We start from the raw sequence: 25453 nt of genomic DNA, 5'->3' as shown, positions 1-25453 counted from the left end.
GGATCGTGAGTTCGAGACCAACCTGAGCTACGTAATGAGACTTTATTTTGGTGAGGGGGAGGGCAGGGAATAGTGGGCGGCTGCAGCACCACCTTCCTGCGCTCAGAATAAGACATCAAGAACATGGGATTCCGGGACTCAAACGTCGACCTCCGTCGGCAACGTGGGCGGGGCCTGGGCCTGGGCCTTTCCCCGCCCCGAGAAGCCTGACGCGTACTCAGGGTTCGGGCGGAACGAGGTGTGGATTGTGAGGCGGCCCCGTACGGCTACTTCCGGTTCCTAGGGATGCTCATCCGGGTCACGCTAACGCCGCGGTTTCCGCCACTCTGTTAGTTCCAGAGTGGGTCCGTAGCGGTCCCATGTTGTGCCGTGGGGCGTCTGCAGCCTTCGGGTGAGTCTTCGCCGTCTCCGCCGCTGCCGCCGCCAGGGTGTGAGCGCGGCGGCTCGGGTGCAGCCCGCAGGGCGACGGCTGAAGAGTTCTTCCCCTGTTCTGCTGGGTGGGGGGGTCCCTCCGCCGGCCCCTTGTCCCTGTCGGTCTCCCCTCGAGCCTTTCCCGTCACGCTGGCCTCGCCCCTCCCTTCTCACTCACCTCAGCGCCTCAGCCCGGCCTCTGCCTCTGCACCGGTGTGTTGAGAGCCGGGAGTGTTGGGGTTCAGCTCCGTCACCCTGCTCTCCTCACCTGTGACCCTTGCCCCCTCCAGGGACTGGTAGATGACAAGAGAGTTTCGCCTGCCTTTGCGGAACGGGACGAGGGCTCCCTCCGAGCCACAGTCAGGATCGACTTTTCCTGCCCGGGGCAACTTTTGCCCCGAGGCGCAGGGTTGGACCGAACCCCGCTCGCTTCTCTAGTTTGCGAACAAAGGCGTTCCCGGTTCCTCGCTCTGCCTTAGCTTTCCGGGCTCTCGGAAGAGCAGCGAACAGGTGGCGGGCTCGCCGTCGGGCTTGTGTGGTCTTGTTCATTGACAGGTCCCGAGTACGTCCTGTCCGTTTTGTGTCCTCTGCCCCGCGAGAATGGATGTGCACAGCTGAGGCCAGAATGCGGATGCTCTGCGCTCGGCACGGATTTTAAGTTAGAGGACAGGTGTTGGGACGGAGGACCGCGTTTGCTGGGCGATTACCAGCCCTGGCTTTATAAACTTCACTTTTAGAACGTCGTAGTGTGGCCATGCTGTTTTCTGCTAGCATTCGCTACTGTAACTCAAAGTAATTTTCCTTATAAGCCAGGCATTACCTCTTAGAATGTTCTTTTAACTTTTTAGTGTTGCCAGCATAGTTTAGGAACCATGATTTTCTTGTCTTGAGATTAAAGACAAAGGCACCTTACATTCCCTGGAGATTTTTTAGTGATCTATAATGTAAAGAGATTAGACTTAATAATGGTTAGTATCCTCTTTCTCAAATTTTGTAATGTAGAGTTGTATCTAGAGGTACAGGTTTGGATAATTCCCCACCCTCTCAGGTTTTGGGTGTTAGTAGCATTTTATTGCAGCCGTCATTTTCTTTTGTATGTCTAAAATTCAGTATTAATAATTTAACATGAACAGAACAAATCCAACGTTTATCATTGGTTTTTCTTGGCTGAGTTCTCCTCATATACACATGTGAGAGTGTAGCATAGCCTGGCTTAGTCCAAAATTGGGCTGCTCTCTTCACCTATTTTTAGCAAAGAACTTTGGAGCTTATCCATGTTAGTCCTGGATGCCACAGAGAAAGACCCTTCTCGTTGGCTTTCAGGATTTAACTGGTGAGGGAAGCCCCTATGAAATTTATTTCTCCACCTTGTATTTACCCTGGAAGATCAGCCTGACTGCCTCATTTCCCATCTTTGAAAACAACCCCAGTAACCGTGGCTGGCTCCAGTGACGACTTTGCCCCTAGGTTTGAAGAATATTTCTTTTTAAAATATAATTGGCATACAGCTTTCAACTCTTCTTACTTCTAAACTTTATATTTCTTTTCTCCTCTTCTTTACCTTTCCCCCCTTCTTCCTCCCCTTTTTTGTGGTGTTTTGACTCAGGCTGGCCAGGCTTGCTGTGTAGCTGAGGATGGCCCTGAACTCCTTCCTGATCCTCTCACCTCCACCTTCTAAATTCTGGATTACAGGCCTCTACCATCATGCTTGACTGTTTCTTAAGCTTATTTTCGGTCCAAACCTAGTGAGATTTTAATGATCTATAGCCAAAGGAAATTCAGAGTTCAAATGTACTCCTTCATGATACCCAGCTTTAAGAATTAATGGTGATTTTTTTCCAAAGTCTTTTATTTATTTTCCTTTTTTAAATTTAATTGTGTATAAGTGCCTGATGCCAGAGGAGACCAGAAGAGGGCTTCAGATTCCCTTGAACTGAAGTTACAGATGGTTGTGAGCTGTCATGTGGGTACTGGGACTTCTAGCCTGGGTCCTCTGGAAGAGCAGCTTGTTCCCTTAACCATTGAACCATCTCTCCAGCCCACCAAGATTGGGTTTTCTTTTTGTTTGTTTGTTTGGCTGTTGAAACAGGACTTCTCTGTAGCTTTGGAGTCTGTCCTGGAACTAGCTCTTGTAGACCAGGCTGGCCTCGAACTCACAAAGATCCGTCTGCCTCTCTGCCTCCTGAGTGCTGGGATTAAAAGCATGCACCACCACCGCCCGGCCAAGATTGGTTTTTTTTTAAAAGAAGTCTTGCACTTGCATTTGGAGTGGTAAGTTTTAGTTCTTTGCAAGCTGTGGACTAGTGAGCACAATATAGTATTTGGTGGACCATATTGATGGATTTAGGCTATAGGATTAAAACTCATAGGATCAAAGATCTATGCCATGACCTAGGCATGGTGGCACATTCCTTTTTAAGCTTTGCACTTGAGAGGCAGAGGCAGGTAGCTATTGTTTGTTCCAGGCCAGATTGTGTCTCCAAAATAAAAAAACAAAATCTGTAATGTTGATTTGCCGTTTAAAAGGGACTAGAGAAACTAACAATACAGAAGTAGAAGTTAGCTTTTTAAAAGTGATACAGTCGTGTTGTGGTCTAAATTCTACATAGACATCTGTAAATGAAATGAAGCTTCTCTACTGCCACTGGAGCAGCCATGCTCACATTCCTGGACTTGGGACAGAACACTGATAGACCAGACTTTCTAGGTACGAAAAACGTGCCTTTCTTACTTGACTGCTGTCTTGGCTACTGTTCTGCTGCTGTGAGGAGACATCGTGACCAAGGCCACTCTTACAAAAGAAAACATTAAATTGGGGGCTTGCTTAAAGTTTTAAAGGGTTAATCCATGAGCATGGCAGGAAACAGACAGGAGAGAATGTACAAGAACTTGAGACTGAGCCTGGTCGCTGCCTTTAGAAATCTCAATGCCTCCTTCAAGAAGGCCATCCCTACTCCAGCAAGACATCTCCCAATCCTTCCCAAACTGTTTCATTGAGGACCAAGTATCTAAACATGAGCTCATTCAAACCACCACAGATGCCAACGAGAGACTGGCTGCCCTGGAACTTGCTCTATAGACCAGGCTGGCCTCGAACTCACTGAAATCTGCCTGCCTCTGCCTCCAGAGTGCTGGAATAAAGGACGTGTGTCACCACCACATACCTTCACTGTTGATTTTCTATAGCAATTTCTACCTTACAATTGTTTTAGTTTAAGTCTGAGAGCTTAATGTAGAAAGCATTCCTGCATGTTTTATACCTACCATGCGTTCTTGCTTTGGCTTGATCATTTTGGTGGTTATTTTTGTTAACTTACTTGTTACTGTACTTTGTCACAAATGTTTTATTTTTTCCCTTGTGTTCTATGATATTTAAATGATGATGCAATTTTAAATATTTGAGAAGCAAAATATACCTCCAACCTGTCCTTACCACTGTGTTTGAATTTGTGATTGCCTACACTACTTCATGACTTCATCTTCTCTCTTACCACAAATAAAAAGGCTCTCATGAAGCTTACTTTTTAGTAGTTATTTGTCTAAAAGATTTTTGTGTATTGCAGGTGATTATATATTATTGTAGTTTGTGCATCATTTAAATGGAGGGCTGCAAAGATGCTCAGTGGTTCAGAGCACTGACTGCTCTTCCAGAGGACTCGGGTTCAATTCCCAGTGCCCATGTGACAGCTAACAACTATCTGTAACTCCAAGATTTGATACCTTCACACAGACATGCTTGTGGGCAGAACACGAATGTGCATAAAGTAAGAGTAAATAGATTATTTAAAAAAAATAAATGGAAGAAGGCTAGTTCAAATAGAAATGTCCAGACTTAGGATTGGGTTATTGTTCCATAAATGCTCGTAAATAGTTTATAGCAAAGCATTGAAATTACAGTAAAGTACTAAGAAAAAGAGCTGGATTTTATGTTTTACATTAGAGAACATAGCACATGATGGAACATTCCATCTTGGAGCCATTGAATTGACCCAAGTTATAAGGTTTCTAGTTAGTAAATGTGGAAGTTTTGGGGTGTTTTTTTTATCCCCTCCCTGAAGTATTTTATTTATAGTAAATTTAAAAGTTAGACATTTAAGCCAGGTGATGAAAGTACACACTTTTAATCCCAGCACTTGGGAGGCAGAGGCAGGCAGATCTCTGTGACCTGGTCTATAGAACGAGTTCTAGGACTGCCAGGGCTGTAAAGAGAAACCCTGTCTTGAAAAACTCACTCTTCCCCCAAAATAATAATAAAACCAGAAACTTAAAGCAAAGAACTCATAATATTTATCTTTAATGTTTCCGCCTTTTGAGCATGCAGAATTATTTTAAATCACAAGAAATCTATAATTTAAATCTGACTTTTTTTTTCTTTTGAGATGGAGCGTAACCCAGTCTTGCCTCCAACTCCCTATATAGATAAGGATGACCTTGACCTCTTAACCTCCTGCCTCCCTCTCCCAAATGTTGGGATTACAGGCATGTGCCACCATGTGTACCCTAATAGTGGTTTATTTTAAATGAGTTAACAGACCAGTCCAGTGTAGATAGTATTTAATATCTCATAGATCCTACAGATTGTGGTGGATGCACTTTAACTTATTACTTTGGTTAATATTTGTACCAGCTAGATTTTTTTTCTTCCAGTAAAATAGTGAACACTAATCTTTGTAGTACAGTTCTTTCAGTAAATATAAATTGGATGTCTAGTGTGTTCATTATAATATTACATATTTGGATTGCTTACATGAATCAGATGCTCTTGTATAGGACCAGCAATTATATTAAACTCCGAATCTCATCTTGTTTATAAATTTCTGAGTTAAATAAAGACTTAACATAATTAGAATTAAACTACTTTAAGAGGAACATTGTGCATATTTGTAAGCCTGGCACTTGGGAGGAGGTAGAAATTTTGGTGAGTTTGAGTGAGATTCTGTCTCAGAAAAATCAAACCAAACTAAAAATAGAAACTAAGCTCTCAGAAAATGAACTTTTAGACCTAAAAATGTTTCATTCACCAGTGAAAATGGCTTATGATTTTTAAAACTAGATATATGATTTCCGACTGTTTTGAAATCATTTTAGAGTTTTAAGATTATTGTTTGAGTCTCTATCACAGTTTAATAGAAAGATTTTATTCTTTGTAAGTACAAATAATCTTCATTTGTTGATTTTTTTAAACAATTGACCTATAAAAATCTGTAGTAAAATAGTAAACAAACAAAATACATAAAAAGATAAAAGAGGAGAAATAAAGAAAGAAGTGAGTTCAGGTGGGCATGATGCCTTGTGTCTGCAGTACCAGGATATGGCTGGACATGGTGATTGTGAGTTCCTGCTGAGCCTGGGCAGACACAGCAAGACTTTGTCTTTAAACAAACAGACAAAACAAAACACTACATGACAATTATGTCAGGTATTATTCTCTTCTAAATGGTTCATACATTACTAACTCCACCACTCCACCTCTAACAGCATTATGAGTATATTCTAATTTTCCATATGAAGAAACAGAGTACAGAGTATATAACTTACCCAAAGTAACAAAGCTACTTAAGCAGATTTGAATTTGGTTTTCATAGTTTCAACTTCCTAACCTTTTTTTTTCTTTGCTGTTGTTCAAGAGACTACTATTTTTAGTCTTCTGCATCATAAAGGAACTGTAAAAGTTTAAGGTTTAAAAGGCAATTTGAAACAAATGATTACTTTTTTCTTTTTGAGTGTCTCTGTGTTGCTTTGGCTGACCTAGAGCTCACTCTACTAGCCTCAACTCACGAAGATCTGCCTGTCTGTGTCTCTGCAGTACTGAGATTGAAGGTGTGCACCCGGCCAGTATCACAGCTTTTAATTAAATATTTATTTTTGAGTATATGTCTGCTTGTGTGTCTGAATGTGCGTATGTCCACATAAATGTAGGAACAATTAGAGGTGTGGGATTCTTGGAGCTGCAGTTATAGGTTACAGGACTGAACTCAAAGCAGGCTGAACTCGAACTCACAGTGATCCACCTGCCTCTTCCTCTGGAGTGCTGGATTAAAGTTGTGCGCCACTATGCCCTGGAACTCATACTCTTAGCTGCTGAGCCAGCCACCTGCCCCTCTAGCCCCCCAGGGGACTGATTTGGGTGGCAACCCTATCAGAAAGTTTGCCTGGTTGTTTATGAACGCTGGCTTAAGGTAGATTGCAAACTTGTCACTGCCTGTACTTTTTAACTCTCCCAGAAACATAATTAGAAATAGAAAATAGGGTGGTGGTGCCTGTGCGCGTCTTTAAATCCCAGCAGTCTGGAGGCAGAGGCAGGCGGATCTCTTCAGAGTTTGAGGCTAGCCTGGTCTACAGAGCAAGTTCTAGGACATCTAGGACTGTTTCACAGAAAAACCCTTTTGTGAAAAACAAAAAAAAAAAAACACCACCAACAGAAGTAAAAAAAAAAAATAGTCAAGTCACTTTCTTTAGCCTTAGCATATTGAATAAGCTTGTATAATAGCCTCAACTGTTAGTATTCCCTCGTCTTAGTTTATGAACTTTAGAATATAAAACAAGGCTAAAACAGATTTCTGCCGACTTATGATTTCATTTCCAAAATTGAAAGTTTTTGCAAAATTAAATATAACCATCTCATTAAGACCATCCTATTTAAAGTAATAACTTAAATTAGCGATTTTATGTCTACTTGAGGTCTTTTTTTCCTCAGAGGCTTACTTCACTCAGATGCAATGGCATATGCTTTAATGTAGGAGGCAGAGAGAGGTGGAACTCTGAGTTTCAGGCCTGCCAGGGCTACATAATGAGGTCTTAAAAAAAAAGTAGATATTAATGAAACTAATTTATTGAACTGTCAAAACTTGAGGATATAATTTGAAGTAGATAATTCACTCCTTAATTTTTTTTTTACATTTATCTCTGTGTGTGTGTGTGTGTGTGCGCGCACGTGCGCGCGCGCTCTTGCACCTGTTTTACAGCATGTTGTATGGCAGTTACAGAACAACTTGGTGGGATTTGTTGTCTCTTTGTGTGAGTTTCCAGCGGAAACCCAGGTCACTGGGCTTTGGTGGCAAGTGCCTTTACCTGACGAGCCTTCTTGCAGGCCCTTCATTCCCTTTTTGATAGGTCAGTTTTTGTTTGTGACAAAGTGGCTTTCAAGGTTTTGGTCATGGTACACTGTAGATGCATGTTACATTGTTACAGTTTTACGCACATATATGTACATGCCAGTATTCAAAGTGAGTTCAGTGAAACAGTTCACTGGTGATGAATTGCAGTGTTTTCTGTTTATTATACTTCATTTAAATAGGCTGCTGGTTGCCTCAAGTCACAATGTTGTGAGTATTTATAATACAGTGTACCGCTATTGAAAAGTTCTAGTTCTAACTTTTGTACATTAGTTTTTGGGGGGATTAAATTTGTGGGTTTACTGGATTTGGGGAGAGATTTATGTTTTTGATTTTTTTTTCTTTTGAGACAAAGTTTCTTTGTGTAGTTCTGACTGTCATGGATCTAGCTCTGTAGACCAGGCTCCCTTCGAACTCACGGAGATCCACCTGCCTCTGCCTCCTGAGTGCTGGGATTAGAGGTGTGCACCACCACCTCCCAGCCAGAAGATTTATTTTAAATTATGTGAGTTGCATGTCTTCTAGTGGGTATATGTTCACTATTGCAGGTGCCCTCAGAGGCTAGAGGCATTCGATTCCTGCTGGAGCTGGAGTTACAGGCAGTTGGGAGCTGTTGGACTAGGGTGCTGGGAACTAAACTCGCATCTGTCAGTGCACACTCTTAGCGGTTGAGTCATCTCTACAGCTCTGCGTTTACTAGATTTTGACCTCTGAAAGTTACCTTGATTAGGTAAGGATTTTAGTCAAATAAATGTGTAAAACAATTGAGAGGGGACCCTAGTGAACCATGATTTTAACCTCAGTAAACCATCGGTGCATACAGTCCTAGCTTGGGAGATAGTGGCAGGAAAATCAGGAGTTAAAAGAGCCATCCTCAACTACAAATAGCGTTCAAGGCCAGTCTGGGCTACATGATACCCTGTCTCAAAAAACAAACTGTGAGGGGTGAACATAATCAAAATGTTTTTACATGCATGCATAAAGCTGTCATAGTTAAACCCAGTCCTGTGCATAATTTATATGTATAACTTTCATGTGTTTGTGTCTGTAGCTGCATGAGATTTTGTGTAGCACATGTGTACAAGCGCCCTCAGGACAAAGGCTGTCAGATCCATCGGAACTGGAGTTACAGGCAGTTATGAGCTGTTTATATGGGTGCTGGGAACAGAGCCCAAGTCCTGCAAGAGCAGAATACAATCTTAACTGCTACGCATCTCTCTAGCCCCTGTGTATAACTAATATATGCCAATAAAACACTTAAAAAACAAAATAAAAAATGGCCTGCAGAAGTCCTGAGTACTGAGGTTGTGAAGCGTCTGGTTTATCGTGCACCCATCAGAAGAATCCTTTCTTAGTTTTCGCATAACAGTCAAAGTTTAGGCCTGTTCGGTGCTTTTCAGAGGCATCATTTTTGTTATGGCATTTAGTCAGGAGGGGGCAAAGCTGCTTTATTTCTCCCTCTTTTTTTTTTTTTTTTTTTTAATCTCTACTCTAGGCTTTAAAACCAAGAAAAGAGGGCTGAGGGAATGGAGCAGTTGCTCATCTGTGTGAGGTCACTGTTAGGGTCTGCAGTGGTGGATCACATCCACGTCCCTGTTCAGCTTTTGAAATCTTAAAGCAGAAGGGAAGGTGTAGATTGTAACATTGCTGTCCTGTCCGAGCCATTAGTGATGTGAGGTCAGCACACATAGCCAACTTTTTGCATTTAATTAGTTACTACCTCATTTTTTTTCTTTTTGAGTGTTAACTGCTATACACAGGCTGGCCTCAAATTCACAGCAGGCTTGCTGAAGGCCGCACTTAACGCTGCCAAGCAATTGTGGAGAACTGGGGAATGAGAGCCGGAAGGGGAGAAGAAAACTCGCCTTCTCCCCAGCGTCCTGGTCCTGTCTTGTCAGCGCTGGCTACTGGTGACTGTGGCATACATAGCGTACATTTTTACATCACTCAGCGTTTACAATCGTTCATTTTGTCTGTGAGATACAGAGTTATGGATTGAGAGCTCTGACTTGGAAAATAAACCTGCCTGACCTTGAGTTCCAGTTGCTGACTTCTTAGGTATATATCCTTGAGCAGGTTACCTGCTGTGCCTTTAGTTTTCCCATCTGTAGACCAGTGATGATCGTAAATGGTTCTTGTGTTACAAGCATAATGGAAAAATGAAAACAGTAGTGTATAAAGGTACTTAGAACAGTGAGTGATCCATAAAAAGCATTCTATAAATGCTAGCTATTGGTACTATGAGCTCATATTTTGGATCTCCTGGGAATATTTGACTGTGGTGTCTTATATATATGCTGAATAAAAACATGGTGATTGGCATGTTAAATCGTTCAGAAGTTTGGAAGCATCCTTTCTTGAAGATTTGTATAGAAAGATCTTGTGTGGAGTTTTAGAATCAAAGCCGTGTGACAAAGATAAGCAGTTCTGCAGGTCCATCTTACCTAATTTTTCATAGTAATTTCTTATTATTTGGACCTTGCTCTTAATGGTTTTAATGTTCTTAGTTCAAAGATTTTATTTTTAATCTAAATTTTGTGATTATGTATATATGTGTAGGCATATATTGTGAGTGCTGTTGCCTGAGGACACCAGAAGAGGGTTAGCATGCAGCTGTGAGCCATCTCATGGGTGCTGGGAATTAAACTCAGGTCCTCTGAAAGGCAGTATGAGCTCTAGGTTGCTGAGTCATCTCTCCAGCCCTTCAAAGTTGTTTCTAAACAAATACATCATGAGTATTATGTGCTAACCTGCACTTACGTTTTACAGATATTAACACATTTAGTCCTTAAAAGAAAAAAGTTATAGCCGGATGGTGGTGGCACACACCTTTAATCCCAGCACTGGGAGGCAGAGGCAGGTGAATCTCTGTGAGTTCAAGGCCAGCCTGGTCTACAAGAGCTAGTTCCAGGATAGGCTCCAAACTACAGAGAAACCCTGTCTTGAAAAACCAAAAAAAAAACCAAAAAAAAAAAAAAAAGAAAGAAAAGAAAAAAGAAAGGTAGTTATTCCTGTTTCACACAAATCTCAGAAGTGACTGAGATCCAGCAGGCCTTATCTAAGGTTTCATGGTTACTGTCAGAGCTGGTAGTCTGGTCCCAAAGTGTGTGTCTCCAGTATCTCACGCTTGTCAGCTCTGCTGCTCTTAGAGATTAACTTTGTTGAAAAGGCACACTATTAAATCTCCCTTCACTGCCGTTCTCTTTGTGAGCTCAGGGACGGCATGGGGAGTGAGAGTGATGGGTTTTGTTTGTAGACCTTTGAAGTAGTAAATGCATTTGGAGAAATAAAAATTAATAAAACAAACCGATGTAGGTTTCTTAGTTCTTTCAGCAATTAGAATACAGACTTTTGAAAACCTTAGTTTTGATGGTTGATGCTGTTCAAATACTGGAGCCCTAGCTGACGTGTAGATCAGATAATACATGGAATGGAGTATGTATTTTTATATAACTAGAAGCAATGTATTTTTGGAATATTCATGCCAAAGTGTAATATTATGTGTCCAATTGCAGCTCCTACTGAAAAAATGTAATTCTCTGAGAACTGTTAAGGTTGTGAATTAAAGAATAAAGGAAATGTTTTGGAGTTTGGGGTTCTGAAGTCTTGAAAATCAGAGAAATTCTAAAACTGACAAACTGAAAACTCAAGAGGTCTTAAGGCATGTTAGAAGGAATGGAATTGTTGGACTTAGTTGTTACTAAACTTGTATTTCCCCCTTGTGCATGTGTGTGGTATGCTTGCATGTGTATATATGTGTGTGCATGTGTTTGTGATTTTTAATGATTTATTTTTCTTTTATGTGCATTGGTGTTTTGTCTTATGAGGGTATCAGGTTCCCTGGAACTGGAGTCGTAGACATTGTGAGCTGCCAAGTGAGTGCTGGAAATAGACCAAGTCCCCTGGACAAACAGCCAGTGGTTTTAACCACTGAGCCATCTCTTCAGCCCCTAGAGACAGTTTTCTTTGTTTTGATATTTTTTTATATTTTTTTTATTTTTTAAATATTTATTTATTTTTATGTATACAATATTCTGTTTCTGTGTATGCCTGAAGGCCAGAAGAGGGATCCAGACCTCATTACAGATGGTTCATGAGCCACCATGTGGTTGCTGGGAATTGAACTCAGGACCTTTGGAAGAGCAGGCAATGCTCTTAACCGCTGAGCCATCTCTCCAGCCCTTTGTTTTGATTTTTTGAAAAAGGGTTTCTCTATATAGCCCATGTTGTCCTTGAACTCGCTCTGTAGACCAGAATGGTCCCAAACTCAAGCTCTACCTGTCTCAGCCTCCTGAGTGCTGGGATTAAAAGTGTGTGCTACCACTGACCGACAACCTTAGAGACGGTTTTATAGACAACTTTAAGGATGATTTTCCAAGAAGTAAAATTAGAAATTGTAAAAGTAATTCTTGTTCTTACTATATTCCTAAAATATTCTTACAAGAATTTAATATAACCTAAGTCTGTAACTTTCTCAGTAATTACGATATATTCTTCTCAGTGTAAAGTTAGCATAAATATTCCTACAGCTGACAATATTAAAGCATGTCTGTCCTTCATGCCTCCAAATAAAGGAGCCAGAAGGTCTCACCAGTTTTACCAGTCAGTTGACTTGGGCTGATATTTATAGGAGTTGCCTTGCATGTGGTGACTTTTGTCTGCCTGCAGAAAGTGGTGGTTGCAGGTGTGTGTCGTGCCCTCTGCCCCATGTGATTTGTGTTGTTGCCCAGGTTATGGCAGCTTGAAGCCTCTCTTAGAACCACCCTAAAGGAGGTATTAAGGGCTGAGTATAGGTCCACGGGATATTTCTGCATCCTTCTGTAGGGCTGGAAATAAAAGGATTCTGAAAGGATATTCTGGTATGTATTTTAGTTTTGTTTTTTTTTTTTTAAGGTAGAAACATTGCCTTCAGCTGATGCGACTTTAATGGAGTTTGAAAAAATAAGACCCAAAGGAGACTGAATAAGAACTAGATGGAGAAGCTAGGTGAGAAATTGAAGCATATGTAGACTTACCAGACACCAACGCACTAACCAGAGTGGAAGGCGCCTGGGGCATTCCTCAAGTCTCTTGGCCATTGCTCTCAGTTTTGAGCATCTGTTGTTACCTGGGAACATTCTTAAAAGATGTCGAAGGCTCTGCCCATGGCAGGCAAGCATCTATTTCTGTACTATCCGTTCACGATAGCATTTAGTGAGTAAAGATGAAATCATGCCATTTTCTTGCTTGACCATTGTTGCTTCCCCAGACTCCTTACCAGTACTACCAGTCATTAACTTGCTGACACTCGTCCTGGCATAGGAGAGCAGCTACATCCCACGTAATTTTTTTGTGATATTTAGAAGAAATAAATTCGTATTCAGAAAGCAAACTTACCTTCTAACATTGCCTCACTCACTACTCTCTCCTCCCTCCCACTTTTTTCCTGTTCTTGCCTCCTTCCCTTGATGTTAGGGTCTTACTACATAGTCCTCATCCCACTTGAATTTGCAGTCCTCCTGTTTTTGCTACCTTGGTGCTGAGACTAGGGCATGTGTCGTTCATCTTGTAGTCAGGAGAGGTGGATGTAAATTATTAGAACCTGTATACAGAAACAGATGAACAGAGATGCTCATCTACCTCCTCTAAGTAAAACTGGTTAGACTTATAACCCAGATTATCGGTCATCTTTGGAAATTAATATTATGAAAGAGATGGCCATGACTTGTTCCCTAGCTGGAGAACTTTAGGAGTGGAGCCTAATGAGAAGTGGCCTTTGAAGTTTATAACCCCTAATTCCAGTGTTTTAAGATTAAACAATTAAGCCAGGTGTGATGGTTTATGCCTGTAATTCCTGTATTTGGTATGCTTACCTACTTGGGCCCCTGTCTTTAAAACAAAAATTTGGGGAGTAGTTTGAGACAGGTTTTCTTTCTCTGTAACCTTGGAGCTTGTCCTGGAACTTGCTCTGTAAACCATGCTGGCCTTGAACTCACAGAGGTCCTACTGTCTCTGCCTCTTGAGTGCTGGGATTAAAGACACCACCTGACTTGAGTTTGTTCTTAAGGCATCAGAAAACTCTAAGATTCATCAAGACAACAGAGTACCTGAAATTGTCAGTGTTACTGATTGAGTATTTATTTCTTGTGTTTAAATTTAGAATTGGACTCAGCATAAATACGGGATGCTAACTTTGGAGTTATATGCAAAATTTGTTAGACAAAATTTCCAGTTATTCGAAATGTTTTTGAGTGTTTTATGGTTCTGTTTCCCTCCTTTTTTTGTTACCGTTTTTGTTTCTTTTTTTCTTTCATTTTTTTTTTTATTTTTTGTTTTTTGTTTTTTTGAGACAGGGTTTCTCTGTAGCTTTGGAGCCTGTCTTGGAACTCGCTCTTGTAGACCAGACTGGTCTCAAACTCATAGAGATCCACTTGCCTCTGCCACCTGAGTGCTTGGATTAAAGGCTTGCATCATTACCTCCTGGCCATTTTTGTTTCTTTAAATAAGATCTTATATTGCCTGGACTGCTGTTCCTGTATGTCCAAAGAATGGTTCATAATAACCATGCTTCAGTTTCAGATGAGTGAGTTTATTTACATAGCAAACAGAAGTAAAAGACCAAATAGTAAAGAGCAGGTAGCGAAACATGATCAGATCGGATGCCCCCAACTGTGCCAAACAAAGGCATCATCAAGTCAGGGCTTAAAACTTGGGGAAGATGAGGCAGTTAGCTGGCATTCCTGCACAGAGGTCTTTTTCAGCTTCCCATGGCTGAGCTGACTTGTTCCCTCTGTCGACATTTGTGTGCACAGGATAAGCAATAGTAAAGTCTATTTGTTACCTTCTAGCTGTTCTCAAGGACACAGTGTTTTTAACACCCTAAGCTGCTGGTTGTTTACCTTCTCCCTGTTACCGAGTCCTTTCTGCCCTAGGAGAACACTTGAAATAAGCACAATGGAGTCTGGGATAGGAGAACAAGCCTGGATAACACTTGACATTTTACTACTATAGAGTATATTATAACTGGCCTCTGTATAACTCTCTCTGTAGCTGAAGGTGACCCTGAACTCCTCATTCTTCTGCCTCCTAAGTCAGGGGTTACAGAGGCATATCACCACACCCAGCTTCCTGCTTTGTTTAGAAGTATTTGGTCGGTTGACTGTGCTGCCACATTCTGTTATTTCCACACGTTTTCCTTTTTTTTCTTTTTTTTTAAAGCTTGTGTATTTCATTCAGTAGCCAGGAGATAGCCAGCAAGCCCAGGAAATTAAAAGAAAACAACCAAAACCCAAAATTCTTAACTATTTGTTTTCTCTGTCTGCCATGACAAATTACCAAATTTGGAGTCTTTCCCCCCTCCAACCCCTGCTACCCCAGAGAGTTTCTCTGTTTATCCTTAGCTGTCCTGGAGCTCACTGTGTAGATCAGGGTGACCTCGAACTCAGAGATCTGCTTGCCTCTGCCTCCCGAGTGCTGGGATTAAAGGGGTGCCACTACTGCCCAACCTGGATCTTCAGTTTCTTCACTTGCCTGTTTGTGCCTTTTGACAGGCTCGGGTACCAAACCTCCGTTTGCCCCATAATTGTCAATGAGCAGTAGATATAGATGGGGTTTGGTTTGTAGTGTAGGTGCTAAACTTTATCCATCATAACTGTACAGATCAGATCACCTTTCTTACAGTTGCTTCATTGGATGCGTTTCTTTCACACAACAGGATCTGCTCATCTGTCCTTCTGTTTTCTTCACCCATAAAGTATCTCATTTCCATAGATGGGATACTGTAACACTCTGTTTTTCCTCTCAAATTTTTGAAGGCTTAGTTCTCCATATATTTGTAACTAATGGTAGTATGTGATGTGAATGCTGTCTGCACGTTTATACTTATCTTTTCTGACTGTTTCACATACCAATTTGTCTTTATAGCTCTGGCTGGCCCAGAACACAATATGTAGACCAGGCTAGACTCAGAGCTCCTTTTGCCACTATCTCCCCAGTGCTGGGATTAAAGCTGTACACCTCTGCTCCCAGCTACTTATTTCCTATTTTAAGAACTTTTTAGGCCAGGTGGTGGTGGTGGATGCCTTTAATCCCAGCACTCGGGAGACAGAGGCAGGCGGATTTCTGTGAGTTCGAGGCCAGTCTGGTCTACAAGAGCTAGTTCCAGGACGGGCTCCAAAAGCTACAGAGAAGCCCTGTCTCAAAAAAACCAAAAAAAAAAAAAAAAAGACCAAAAAAAAAAAAACTTTTTAGGTTTGATCTTAGGTTTGCTTTCTAGCCTGCTGTTTTTGTTTTGTGAGAAAAATCAACACACCGAGTATTTTAAACATTTTAAAGTAAAATTTGGTGACATTAGGCGAATTCACAATATACAACCATTATCGTTATCCTATAGTCTCTTTATAATGGGTTTCTACTTTAACCTACAGTAGTGTTATTTCTGTAGATCTTTGATAAAGTGTTTAAGTCATGTGACTCCAAGATCCCACCTGTGTCCTAGGATAGTTGAGGTGAAGAGGAGTGAGGCGGTGAAAGGAAAAGCACGCGTGCAAGGGTCACATGTGCTCCGGCCATTTTTGTCTAATTTTTAGTAAGAAGCATGTAAATATTAGAACATGTCTTTGAGAACGGATGTATAAGACCCAGATACCCACTTTTCACCACTCACTGACGGTTCCGGATAAGAAGCACAGTTAACAGGACACTATAGAAATGGCTTCTGGTGTTTTCTCACTGTGTGTGTCATGGTTCTTTAGGGCTTCCTATTTTATAAGGTAGAATTTACTTTGAACTACTTGTAGGCTTTAGGATATATTACTACTAATTGTTGAATCATGCTGTTTGGAACAGCAACCATCTTTTTAATTAAATTTTTCTTTTCTTTTCTTTCTTTCTTTTTTTTTTTTTTTGAGACATATATATATGTCTCATATAGCTCAGGCCAGCCTCAAACTTGCAGTGTAGCTCGGGATTTGACCTCCCAAGTGCTGGGATTACGGATGTGAGCCTCCATTCTCAGTGCCAGTCATCCTAAAAGTCACTAGAAGAGGGTACTTGGGTTTTGTTTTCATTCTTTTTATTTATTTATTTATTATATATACAACATTCTGCCTCCATGTATGCCGCATACCAGAAGAGGCACCAGATCTCATTACAGATGGTTGTGAGCCACCATGTGGTTGCTGGGAATTGAACTCAGGACCTCTGGAAGAGCAGTCAGTGCTCTTAACCACTGAGCCATCTCTCCAGCCCCTTTGTTTTCATTCTTTAAGGTCTATATAAAGTTTATTTAAGAGTCAGGCAGGGGGGCTGGAGAGATGGCTCAGTGGTTAAGAGCATTGCCTGCTCTTCCAAAGGTCCTGAGTTCAATTCCCAGCAACCACATGGTGCCTCACAACCATCTGTAATGAGGTATGGTGCCCTCTTCTGGCCTGTAGGCATACACACAGACAGAATATTGTATACATAATAAATAAATAAATATTTTAAAAAAAAAGAGTCAGGCAGGGCTGGAGAGATGGCTCAGAGGTTAGGGGCATTGCCTGCTCTTCCAAAGGTCCTGAGTTCAATTCCCAGCAACCACATGGTGGCTCACAACCATCTGTAATGGGGTCTGGTGCCCTCTTCTGGCCTGCAGACATACACACAGACAGAACATTGTGCACATTAAAAAAAAAAAAAAAGAGTCAGGCAGTGGTGACTCACACCTTTAATCCCAGCATTTGGGAGGCATAGGCAGGCAGATCTCAGTGAGTTTGAGGCCAGCCTGGTCTACAGAGTGAGTTTCAGGACAGCCAAGACTGTTACACCGAGAAACCCTGTCCCTGTCTCAAATATATATTCCCACACACATATGTACATATATTTAAGAATACTATGATAGGTAGGGAGAGATAATGCAGCAGTTAAGAATGCTTGCTGCCTTTTAGAGGACCTGAGTTCAGTTCCTAGCACCCATGTTGGGTGGCTCACAACTGCCTGTAACTCCAGTTCCAGGAGATCTAATGTCCTCTTTTAGTCTCGCCAGGCACATAAGACACACTGTTATACACATCAACCTTTTTTTTTTTTTTAAGTTTTTTGAGGCAGGGTTTCTCTGTAGCCCTGACTGTCCTAGAACTCACTTTGTAGACAGGCCTTGAACTCAGAGATCCACTTGCCTCTGCCTCCCAAGTGCTGGAATTAAAGATGTGTGCTGCCACCACCAAGCATAAATAAACACTAAAAATATTTTTAAAAGATTGCCATAGTAATTATTGACTAGTTACTATTAAAGTCTTAAATTAGTCCACTCATTAATAAACAGTTTAGCTGGGTATAGTGTTGTTGACCTGTAGTTACAGCATTTTGGGAAGCTGAGGCGGAGGATTTCTTGAATCTAGGATTTTGAGCCCAACCTGGGTAGTTTAGTGAGTTTAAAACAAAAATAAAACAAAACCTTCAAGTTTTGTTGATCACAAATTTAGATTATTGTTTCTGAGTATTACTGAATACTGGTATGCTATTTTTATTTTATTTGTTGGGGGAAGGCTTTGCTACATAACCCAGGAAACTCACAGTCCCCTTCTATCTCCCAGGTGTTGGGATTACAGGTCTGCACCTCCACACCCCGCCTCTGTGTTGTTTTTATTTTTAGAAGGAAATTTCACATCTCTTTCTGTGTGTGTATGTGTTTGTTGGGGGGGGGCGCATGCATGCGTGGAGGTCATAGGACAACTGTGGGAGTTGGTTCTGTCTTTTCACCATGTGGGTTTTGGCATTCAAATTTAGAAACTCACTCTTGGTGGCAGGTAGCTGTGCCACAAAGCCATCTTGCCAGCCTTAAAACCATTTACATTTTCCTTGAGGAAGTCTCTATAGCATTTTCTTTGGTGTGCCCTAAAAATACATATATGTAGAAAGATTAACAGATAAACTCAAGTAGTACTCTTTCACCATTGAGCCATCTCTCCAGCCCCATAGCAGATAAACTCAAAAACAGTGTAAGCAGTATCAAGTGTATGGATAGTCTGTTTTTTTCTACACCAATTTTTTTTAAAAGATGAGCTATTGTTTATTTTTATTTTATGTGCATTGGTGTTTTGCCTGCATGTATACATTCCTGAAAGTATTGAATTCCCTGGAGCTGGAGTTAACAAAACAGTTGTGAGCTGCTACATGGGTCCTGTGGAAGAACTGAGCTATCTCTCCATCTCCAACACTGTTCAGATATTCAGGGACTGGCAAGATAATTCAGCCAGTAAAGATGCCTGCTGCCAAGCCTGAGGTTCCCAGTTTGATTTCTAGGACCCCTTGGTGGAAGGTGAGAACAGGATTACCAGAAGCTGTCCTATGACCTCCACAGTTGTGCCATGGGTACCTCCACACACATATGCGTGTGCACAAAAATAAATGAATAAAAAATATAACAAAATAGGACTGTGTTAATCCTTGAATATTTCATTTATTTATTTATTTAGTATACAACATTCTGCCTCCATGTATACCCACACGCCAGAAGAGGGCACCAGATCTCATTACAGATGGGTGTGAGCCACCATGTGATTGCTGGGAATTGAACTCAGGACCTTTGGAAGAGCAGCCAGTGCTCTTAACCACTGAGCCATCTCTCCAGCCCATCCTTGAATATTTCTATGCACACCTAACAACATATAAATTCCTTTGTTGTACCTGCAATCAGATATTTAACATTATTTATACACTTCTCTTGAAGTTGTAAGTAAGAGGGATACATACATCAGTACAGTATATAGAAATACGTAGTTGAGCTCTTCTTTGGACCACCAACTCACAAAAAAAATGATACAGAGACTTTTATTAGTTTTGAAAGCTCAGCCTTAGCTTAGGCTTGTTTTTAACTAGCTCTTATAACTTAAATTAACCCATTTCTATTAATTTACTTTCTGCTTTGTGGCTTTATTACCTCATCTCTGTCCATCCTGCTTGCCCTGTGGTTCTGGCCTCAATGCCTTCTTCCCAACATCCTCTCTGCCCAGGAATTCTGCCTAGCTATTGGCTGTTCAGCTTTTTATTATACCAGTCAGAGTGACACATCTTCACAGTGTACAAAAAGGTTATTCCACAACATAGATATATACTTACTTTCCCTTGCCTAAGAACTGTAGTAGCACATTGAAGTAGACGGAGTTATGCGTATGCCCATTATGATCACAAGTACTGTAGATACGGCTTCACAAGAAAGATTATGAGACGGGAATACAGAATTTTGAAGTAAAGTATTCACTACTAATTATTTACTTTCTGACTTCTTAGCCATGAAAATAAAAGTTAAGTTTTCATATTATAAAAAGATTTGGCTTTGTTTTTGAATATGTTTGTTCATAAACTATCTGCAATAGTATTTTAAAAATTGGGTGTTTGGGGCTCAGCGAGATGACTCAGCCTGGTGATCTGAGTCGAGTCCCCAGAACCATATGGTGGAAAGAGAGTAGAATCTTCTGCAGGTTGTACTCTGAGCTTCACATGTGCACCGCACATGCCCCTTATCCCCACAAAATAAACAAATGAAAAAAAATATGTTGGCATGGAGTGGTGACTCAGACGAAACGTAAAGCTAACTCGGGCGGGGGTGTCAGAGTGTTTGATTTCTAGGTCAGCATGACGTGGTGAGGACCTCCCCGCAAGAACACACAAAAGAACAGACTGTCAGCTCCTTTGAATGAAAAGTTTTTAACTTTTTCATTGACACTTAGAGAAATATGAAGTCATAGGAAATACTATTTTTCTTCTCGTTTTTATATTTTCCTTGATTTTTTTGAGATTGCAATTTAATTGCAACATTTTCCCCTTTCCTTTCCTCCATCCAAACCTTCCCATATACCAGCCCCTGCTCTCCTTCCTCCAAACTTTCCCATGTACCAGCCCCTGTTCTCCAAACCTTCCCATATACTACCTTCTGCTCTCCTTCAAATTCTTGGCCTCTTTTTTCATTAATTGCTATTATATGCATATATGTATATAACCTGTTGAGCCCATATGTCATTTGTGTGAGTGTTTCCATGAAGGCATATGAACACTAGCGAGTTCACATCTTCAGAAAGGATGATAAAGCAAGGCTTGAAAGTTGTTGACTTCCCTGTCCAAATGCTTAAAAAGTACTTAAACTAAGAGATTAGCTTGGTGTGTTTATAACTTCATCAGCTTTGACTGAGTTTTTATTAAGTTCATTTTCATAGCATTCAAATCTCCATCCCACATCTGACATAGCTATTATTATTTGGTGTTTTTAAGTCTTCATTTACCACAGAATAATGTCAGGTTTCACTAATGGTGAAAATACTTACAAACTAGAACTAATCCATGGAAATGAGAATTTTAAGATATTTTGCAATATAACTCTACATTGCTTTTATTATCCAAACGAACCAAGATTTGTGCTTATGTTTTATAGTGAGTGGACTTTCTATTATATAGTCTATGTCAATTAGGAAAAGTTAGGCGGCGTAAACAGTAGTTGAATTAGCTGGTGCTAGTGGTGCATACCTTTAATCCTGGCACTGGGCGGCAGGGGTGGAGTGGGGGGGGGCAGGCAGATCTCTGTGAGTTCGAGGCCAGCCTGGTATATAGAATGAGTTTTAGGACAGCCAGAGCTACACAGAGAAACTCTGTCTCAAACAAACAAACTAACAAAAAACAAAAAAAAAAAATTAAAAAAAAAGAAAGGAAGGAAAAAAAGGTAGACAATAATATACTTAGCATGTATGAGGCTCTGGGTTTGCTCTCTAGAATCACAAAAAAAATAGAGAAAAAAAGAAAATAGTACAAGTTTTAGCACATCGATAAATGCTAGAAATGGGAAGAATGCTTTCATCCTTCTATTTAGTACATTCTTATATTTCAACGTACAAATTTTTGGAAGGAAGAATACTACATTGATAGCAATAGTACTTAGGTGCCTATTGTAATGGAATTATGTAATTTATAGTTATATATTTTATTTGCACATGTACTAGAATGTGTTTTTGAAAGTAGCTCATACTGCGGTTGCCAGGATCCAAGGAGATCCTCAGGCTACTTGGATTTGGTTTGGTTTTGGTGGAATTGCTGTTTTATTTCCCCTTTTTTCCCCTTTTCTTTCTTTTTATTTTTTATTTTTTTGAGATTGTGTTTCCCTGTGTAGCCAGCGTGGCCCCAGAGTTGCAATAATCTCTCTGCCTTGGCCTCTTGAGTGCTGAAATTATGGGTGTGTGCCACCATCCAGCTTTTGTTTTAAAGTTATGGAAATGACTAGTGACAATTGATCGGTTAAATATCAAGCATGGGGCTGGAGAGATGACTCAGCGGTTAAGAGCACTGACTGCTCTTACAGAGGTCCTCAGTTCAATTCCCAGTAACCACATGGTGGCTCATAACCATTTATAATGAGATCTGGTGCCCTCTTCTTATGTGCAGGCATACATAATTAATAAATCTTTAAAAACTCAACCCTGTGTTTTCTAAGTTCTTTTCTCTGAAATATGGAAACTGTCTTTTTGCCATTCAGTTTAAGAGCTGAGAGGAAGGATATTGGTAGTTTTAAAGATGTTAGCAAGAATGTTTATTTTCTAAGAAGAAACAAGTAGAATTATTTTTTCATTGCTTTTCATAAGGAAGTCACCTTGTAACATACTACAGAATTCATCTTGAGTAGCTCAGGATTTTAATATAGTTTTGAATAGTTTGAACATTTGGTTATGCATTTCTTTCTTTTGAAACTTATTACCCCCATTTTGAACTGTAAAAATTTTGTGTTCTCTTTTAATGTTCAGATTTTGTGTTTAAAAACAAAATTAAAGAACATGTTATTGACTATCATCTTTAATTGTTGTCTTTATCTTTCCTATCTCAGTGTGGATTTTAACCCTGCCCCAGGGAAGAGATTCCCCTCCCTCTTGGCTAAAAGCACTCTAAGAGTACAGTTTTTACACCCATAGGCCTTGGTTGCCATAACGTGGAGTGTTAATAACTTTCTTTGTGGGTAAGACACAATTTCAACAGATGAAGAGTGAAGGCATCCTGTTTCTCTAAGAGTTTGATCCTACTTTTTTTGCTCTTATGGGTTGAAATCATATATTTACAAATGTACGTTTGCATAGTACAGTAATCACATAGAGATTGTAATTTAAGGTAGTCATAAGTTGGTAAAAGAAAAAAGTGTGTATCTTTTACAGTTACAAATCAGTTTTATGGTCACATAGTTTATGCTCTTCTGTGTTGAGCAAAATGAGCCTGGGGAGGGTTGTAGCCATGAGCTTTCATTTTTGCATCCTGTAATTCTGCAGGGCTAGTTGTCTGTGTCATACAGTCGGAACAGCGTCTTGAGAGATTGTAGGAGGCACATGTGCGTTGAGCACCTGTACTTCTGACCGTTAAACTTTGTTTTCCTTTTGATATTTGAAGAGCAGAGGAAGGAGCAAAGCTATTGTCACCTAATGGTTAAGGTTTTTCAGCTGCTCGCATTGCTTGCGCTCGTTTTCCGTTCTTATGTATGGCTCTAAAAAGTGTTTTTATTGTACCAAAAGAGAGCCACACAAGTTGACTGGGCACCAGCAGAAACGAAGGCTTTGGTGTCCCTGTTTCTGTTGTTCGTTTCATTATCTCTGCAGCAGGAGTCTGAACTTTAAGCTTTGTGTTAAGGTGGGTTTGATGGTTAGTAGGAGAAGTCACACAGGAGCGTTTATTGGAAACGAGCCATCTTCAGTTAAGTAGGAATGGAGTATTTCGTTTTTATAATATATCTCCTGTTAGCAGGTCAAAGAAAGGTTTAAAAATTGAAATTAGGACCAGAGGAACAGGGTTTGAAAAATAAAGATTTATTTAAATAATTACCTAGTATATTTGGTGGATGCTCATTATTTCAGATTAAACTGAATCTTAGCTTTACATAATTATTTTTCCTTAATTTTCATATTTAAGGTTTCACTTTACCTGTTTATTTGCCTTATCGAGATCCAGAAGAATTACATTTTCATTTAAATTGATTACATATAGACAGTTGATTGTGATGTATTTAATTGATTTTCCAGTTTGTCCTATTTAAAGCGATTCCGTGTGTCTGTGTTAACAGTTATGTAAATGTTCCACATTAAAGCAGGTTAGATGTTATCTTAACTTACTGACCTTCTAGGCCAGTCTCTATCATTTTAAACGTAACCCTAATCCTTAAAAAAATTGTTTTATTATCTGCACATGGCTGTCATTGTAAAGTGTTTAAGGCATTAGGCACTATAGTAACCGGTGGAAGTGGCTCCACGTGTTGGCTTTTGCAGAGCTTTACAGAAGTTACTGCGTACAGCTCTCGTGACTTGGAACAGCATGTCAGTTTTGAGAAGCCACGTGCAAGTTTGAGATTTTGAGATTGGAACTAACGTAGAAAGCTTGAGTAGCAAAGTATTAAAAAGTTATTCTCTGATGGCCTTGATGATAATACTTTATGGGTATATAAAGCTTTGCATTCCTCTCTCTTTACAGTTTGTGAAGACTGCGGAGACCTGCAATCCAGTCACATTAAGTGTGTAAAGAGATAGTGGTCCTCATGGAAGAAGAACAAGACCTACCAGAGCAACCGGTGAGTGTTCGCTTCAAGTTCCGATTGATTGTAGAAACGCTAAGCTGAAGAGATTTTGAGTAGTATTCAGTTATACTTACAGAATCCAAATTAGAAATAAGAATGAAGAACAGAATCCTTCGTGATTTCCCTCGGAGAAAGCAATGTTGTATGTGCTTTTGTTTTGCTTTTGAGATGGACTTGCTATATGCAGTCTCTGGCAGCCTCAAAAGTGATCCTCTTAGCTCAACTTCCCAGATCAGGATCACAGATGTGCACTGCCTTACCTGGCATGTTGCATGTTTTTAAAATTAAACTTGGCTAACTTACTGCTGGGGAATCTGTTCTGCACACTCAGCAGTGAGTGTTTTACCAAGTAAGTGTTGCTCTTTCTTTATGTACTGAGAGTTGCACACTCATGGTTACTCTGCCATTGTTTTAGCTCTCTCAGTTAAAGTAACTGTAAAGTTAGGGAGACATAACTAATTAATAGAAATACTGAAATTTTAAATGTGATCCCTGTGCTTGGTGAGTTATTACTAAACAGGAGTATAATAGGGTTAAATCATTGTGAGCAGTATATATAGGATGTGCACTGTTGAAACAAACTGAGCTATAGACATTAAATATACCAAGGAAAATGATATCATTGAATGTTTAATGTAGTAAGAGAAAAGTCTACTCATAGATTCAGAAAGACTTACATAAATGTTGACAGACTGTTGAAAGAGAATCCTTAATTACTCCCTACCTAATTAAAGTAACAAGAACTGTGAAACTGACATGGGCTTCTACTCTGCTTCCCTCCCTTCTCATTCTGTTCAGTTTCTAGACCATTGTATGCAAAGCAAATTGTTAGAGGAAGGGAAGAAACTGAAGCACTTTAAAGCCAGAATTCCTGTCCTATGGTTATTGTTATGGAAAGTCTCTCTCCCTTCCTTCCTTCCTTCCTTCCTTTTCTTGGTTGAGACAGGGTTTCTCTGTGTAGCCCTGGCTATCCTGGAACTCTCTCTGTATACCAGGCTTGCTTTGGACTCACAGAGATCCTCCTGCCTCTGCCTCCTGAATCCTGGGATTAAAGGCGTGCACCACCACCGTCCATCTGGAAAGTCACTTTCTTACTGGCTTGTGCTCCCAGTATAAATCTGTCAAGGTGATTGTGTGACCACATGAGCATGCCAGTGCTGTTGTAAAAGGCACATATACCTGTGTCAGTAAGGAGGCAGAACACACCCCAGGGAAGATGTGACCACAGGCTTCACGAAACTCTGCATAAAGACAAGACAGACGGCAAAGGCATGACTCATTAAGATAATTCTAGCAGGCTGATTTAGGATAGGGAAACCAGCTGAGGTGGGGTAGACCAGGAATCCCAGCATTTGGTGGACTAGTTAGTTTTTTGTTA

General features: G+C 40.4%; 1 protein-coding gene across 4 annotated transcripts in view; it reads left to right on the top strand.

The window, feature by feature from the left end:
• Nucleotides 1-237: 237 nt before the first annotated feature.
• The window catches only part of Eya3 (EYA transcriptional coactivator and phosphatase 3), a 101235-nt gene continuing 76019 nt past the window's right edge, over nt 238-25453 (top strand). The window contains exons 1-2 of one of the 4 annotated variants that reach the window (XM_048434139.3): nt 238-391; nt 23973-24069. In XM_048434139.3, the coding sequence (XP_048290096.2) occupies nt 24037-24069 (33 nt within the window). In that variant the 5' untranslated portion in view covers nt 238-391; nt 23973-24036. Of the gene's footprint in view, nt 392-12481; nt 12513-23972; nt 24070-25453 lie in introns of those variants that run through there. The other 3 variants (XM_048434142.3, XM_048434140.3, XM_085686717.2) reach the window with 3 other exon arrangements.

Source organism: Myodes glareolus, chromosome 3 (genome assembly GCF_982192425.1).
Source record: "Myodes glareolus chromosome 3, mMyoGla1.1, whole genome shotgun sequence".
Classification (NCBI taxonomy): Eukaryota; Metazoa; Chordata; class Mammalia; order Rodentia; family Cricetidae; genus Myodes; species Myodes glareolus.
The sequence above is the reverse complement of the archived record's forward strand: the minus strand, read 5'-3'. Positions and strand labels throughout refer to the sequence as shown.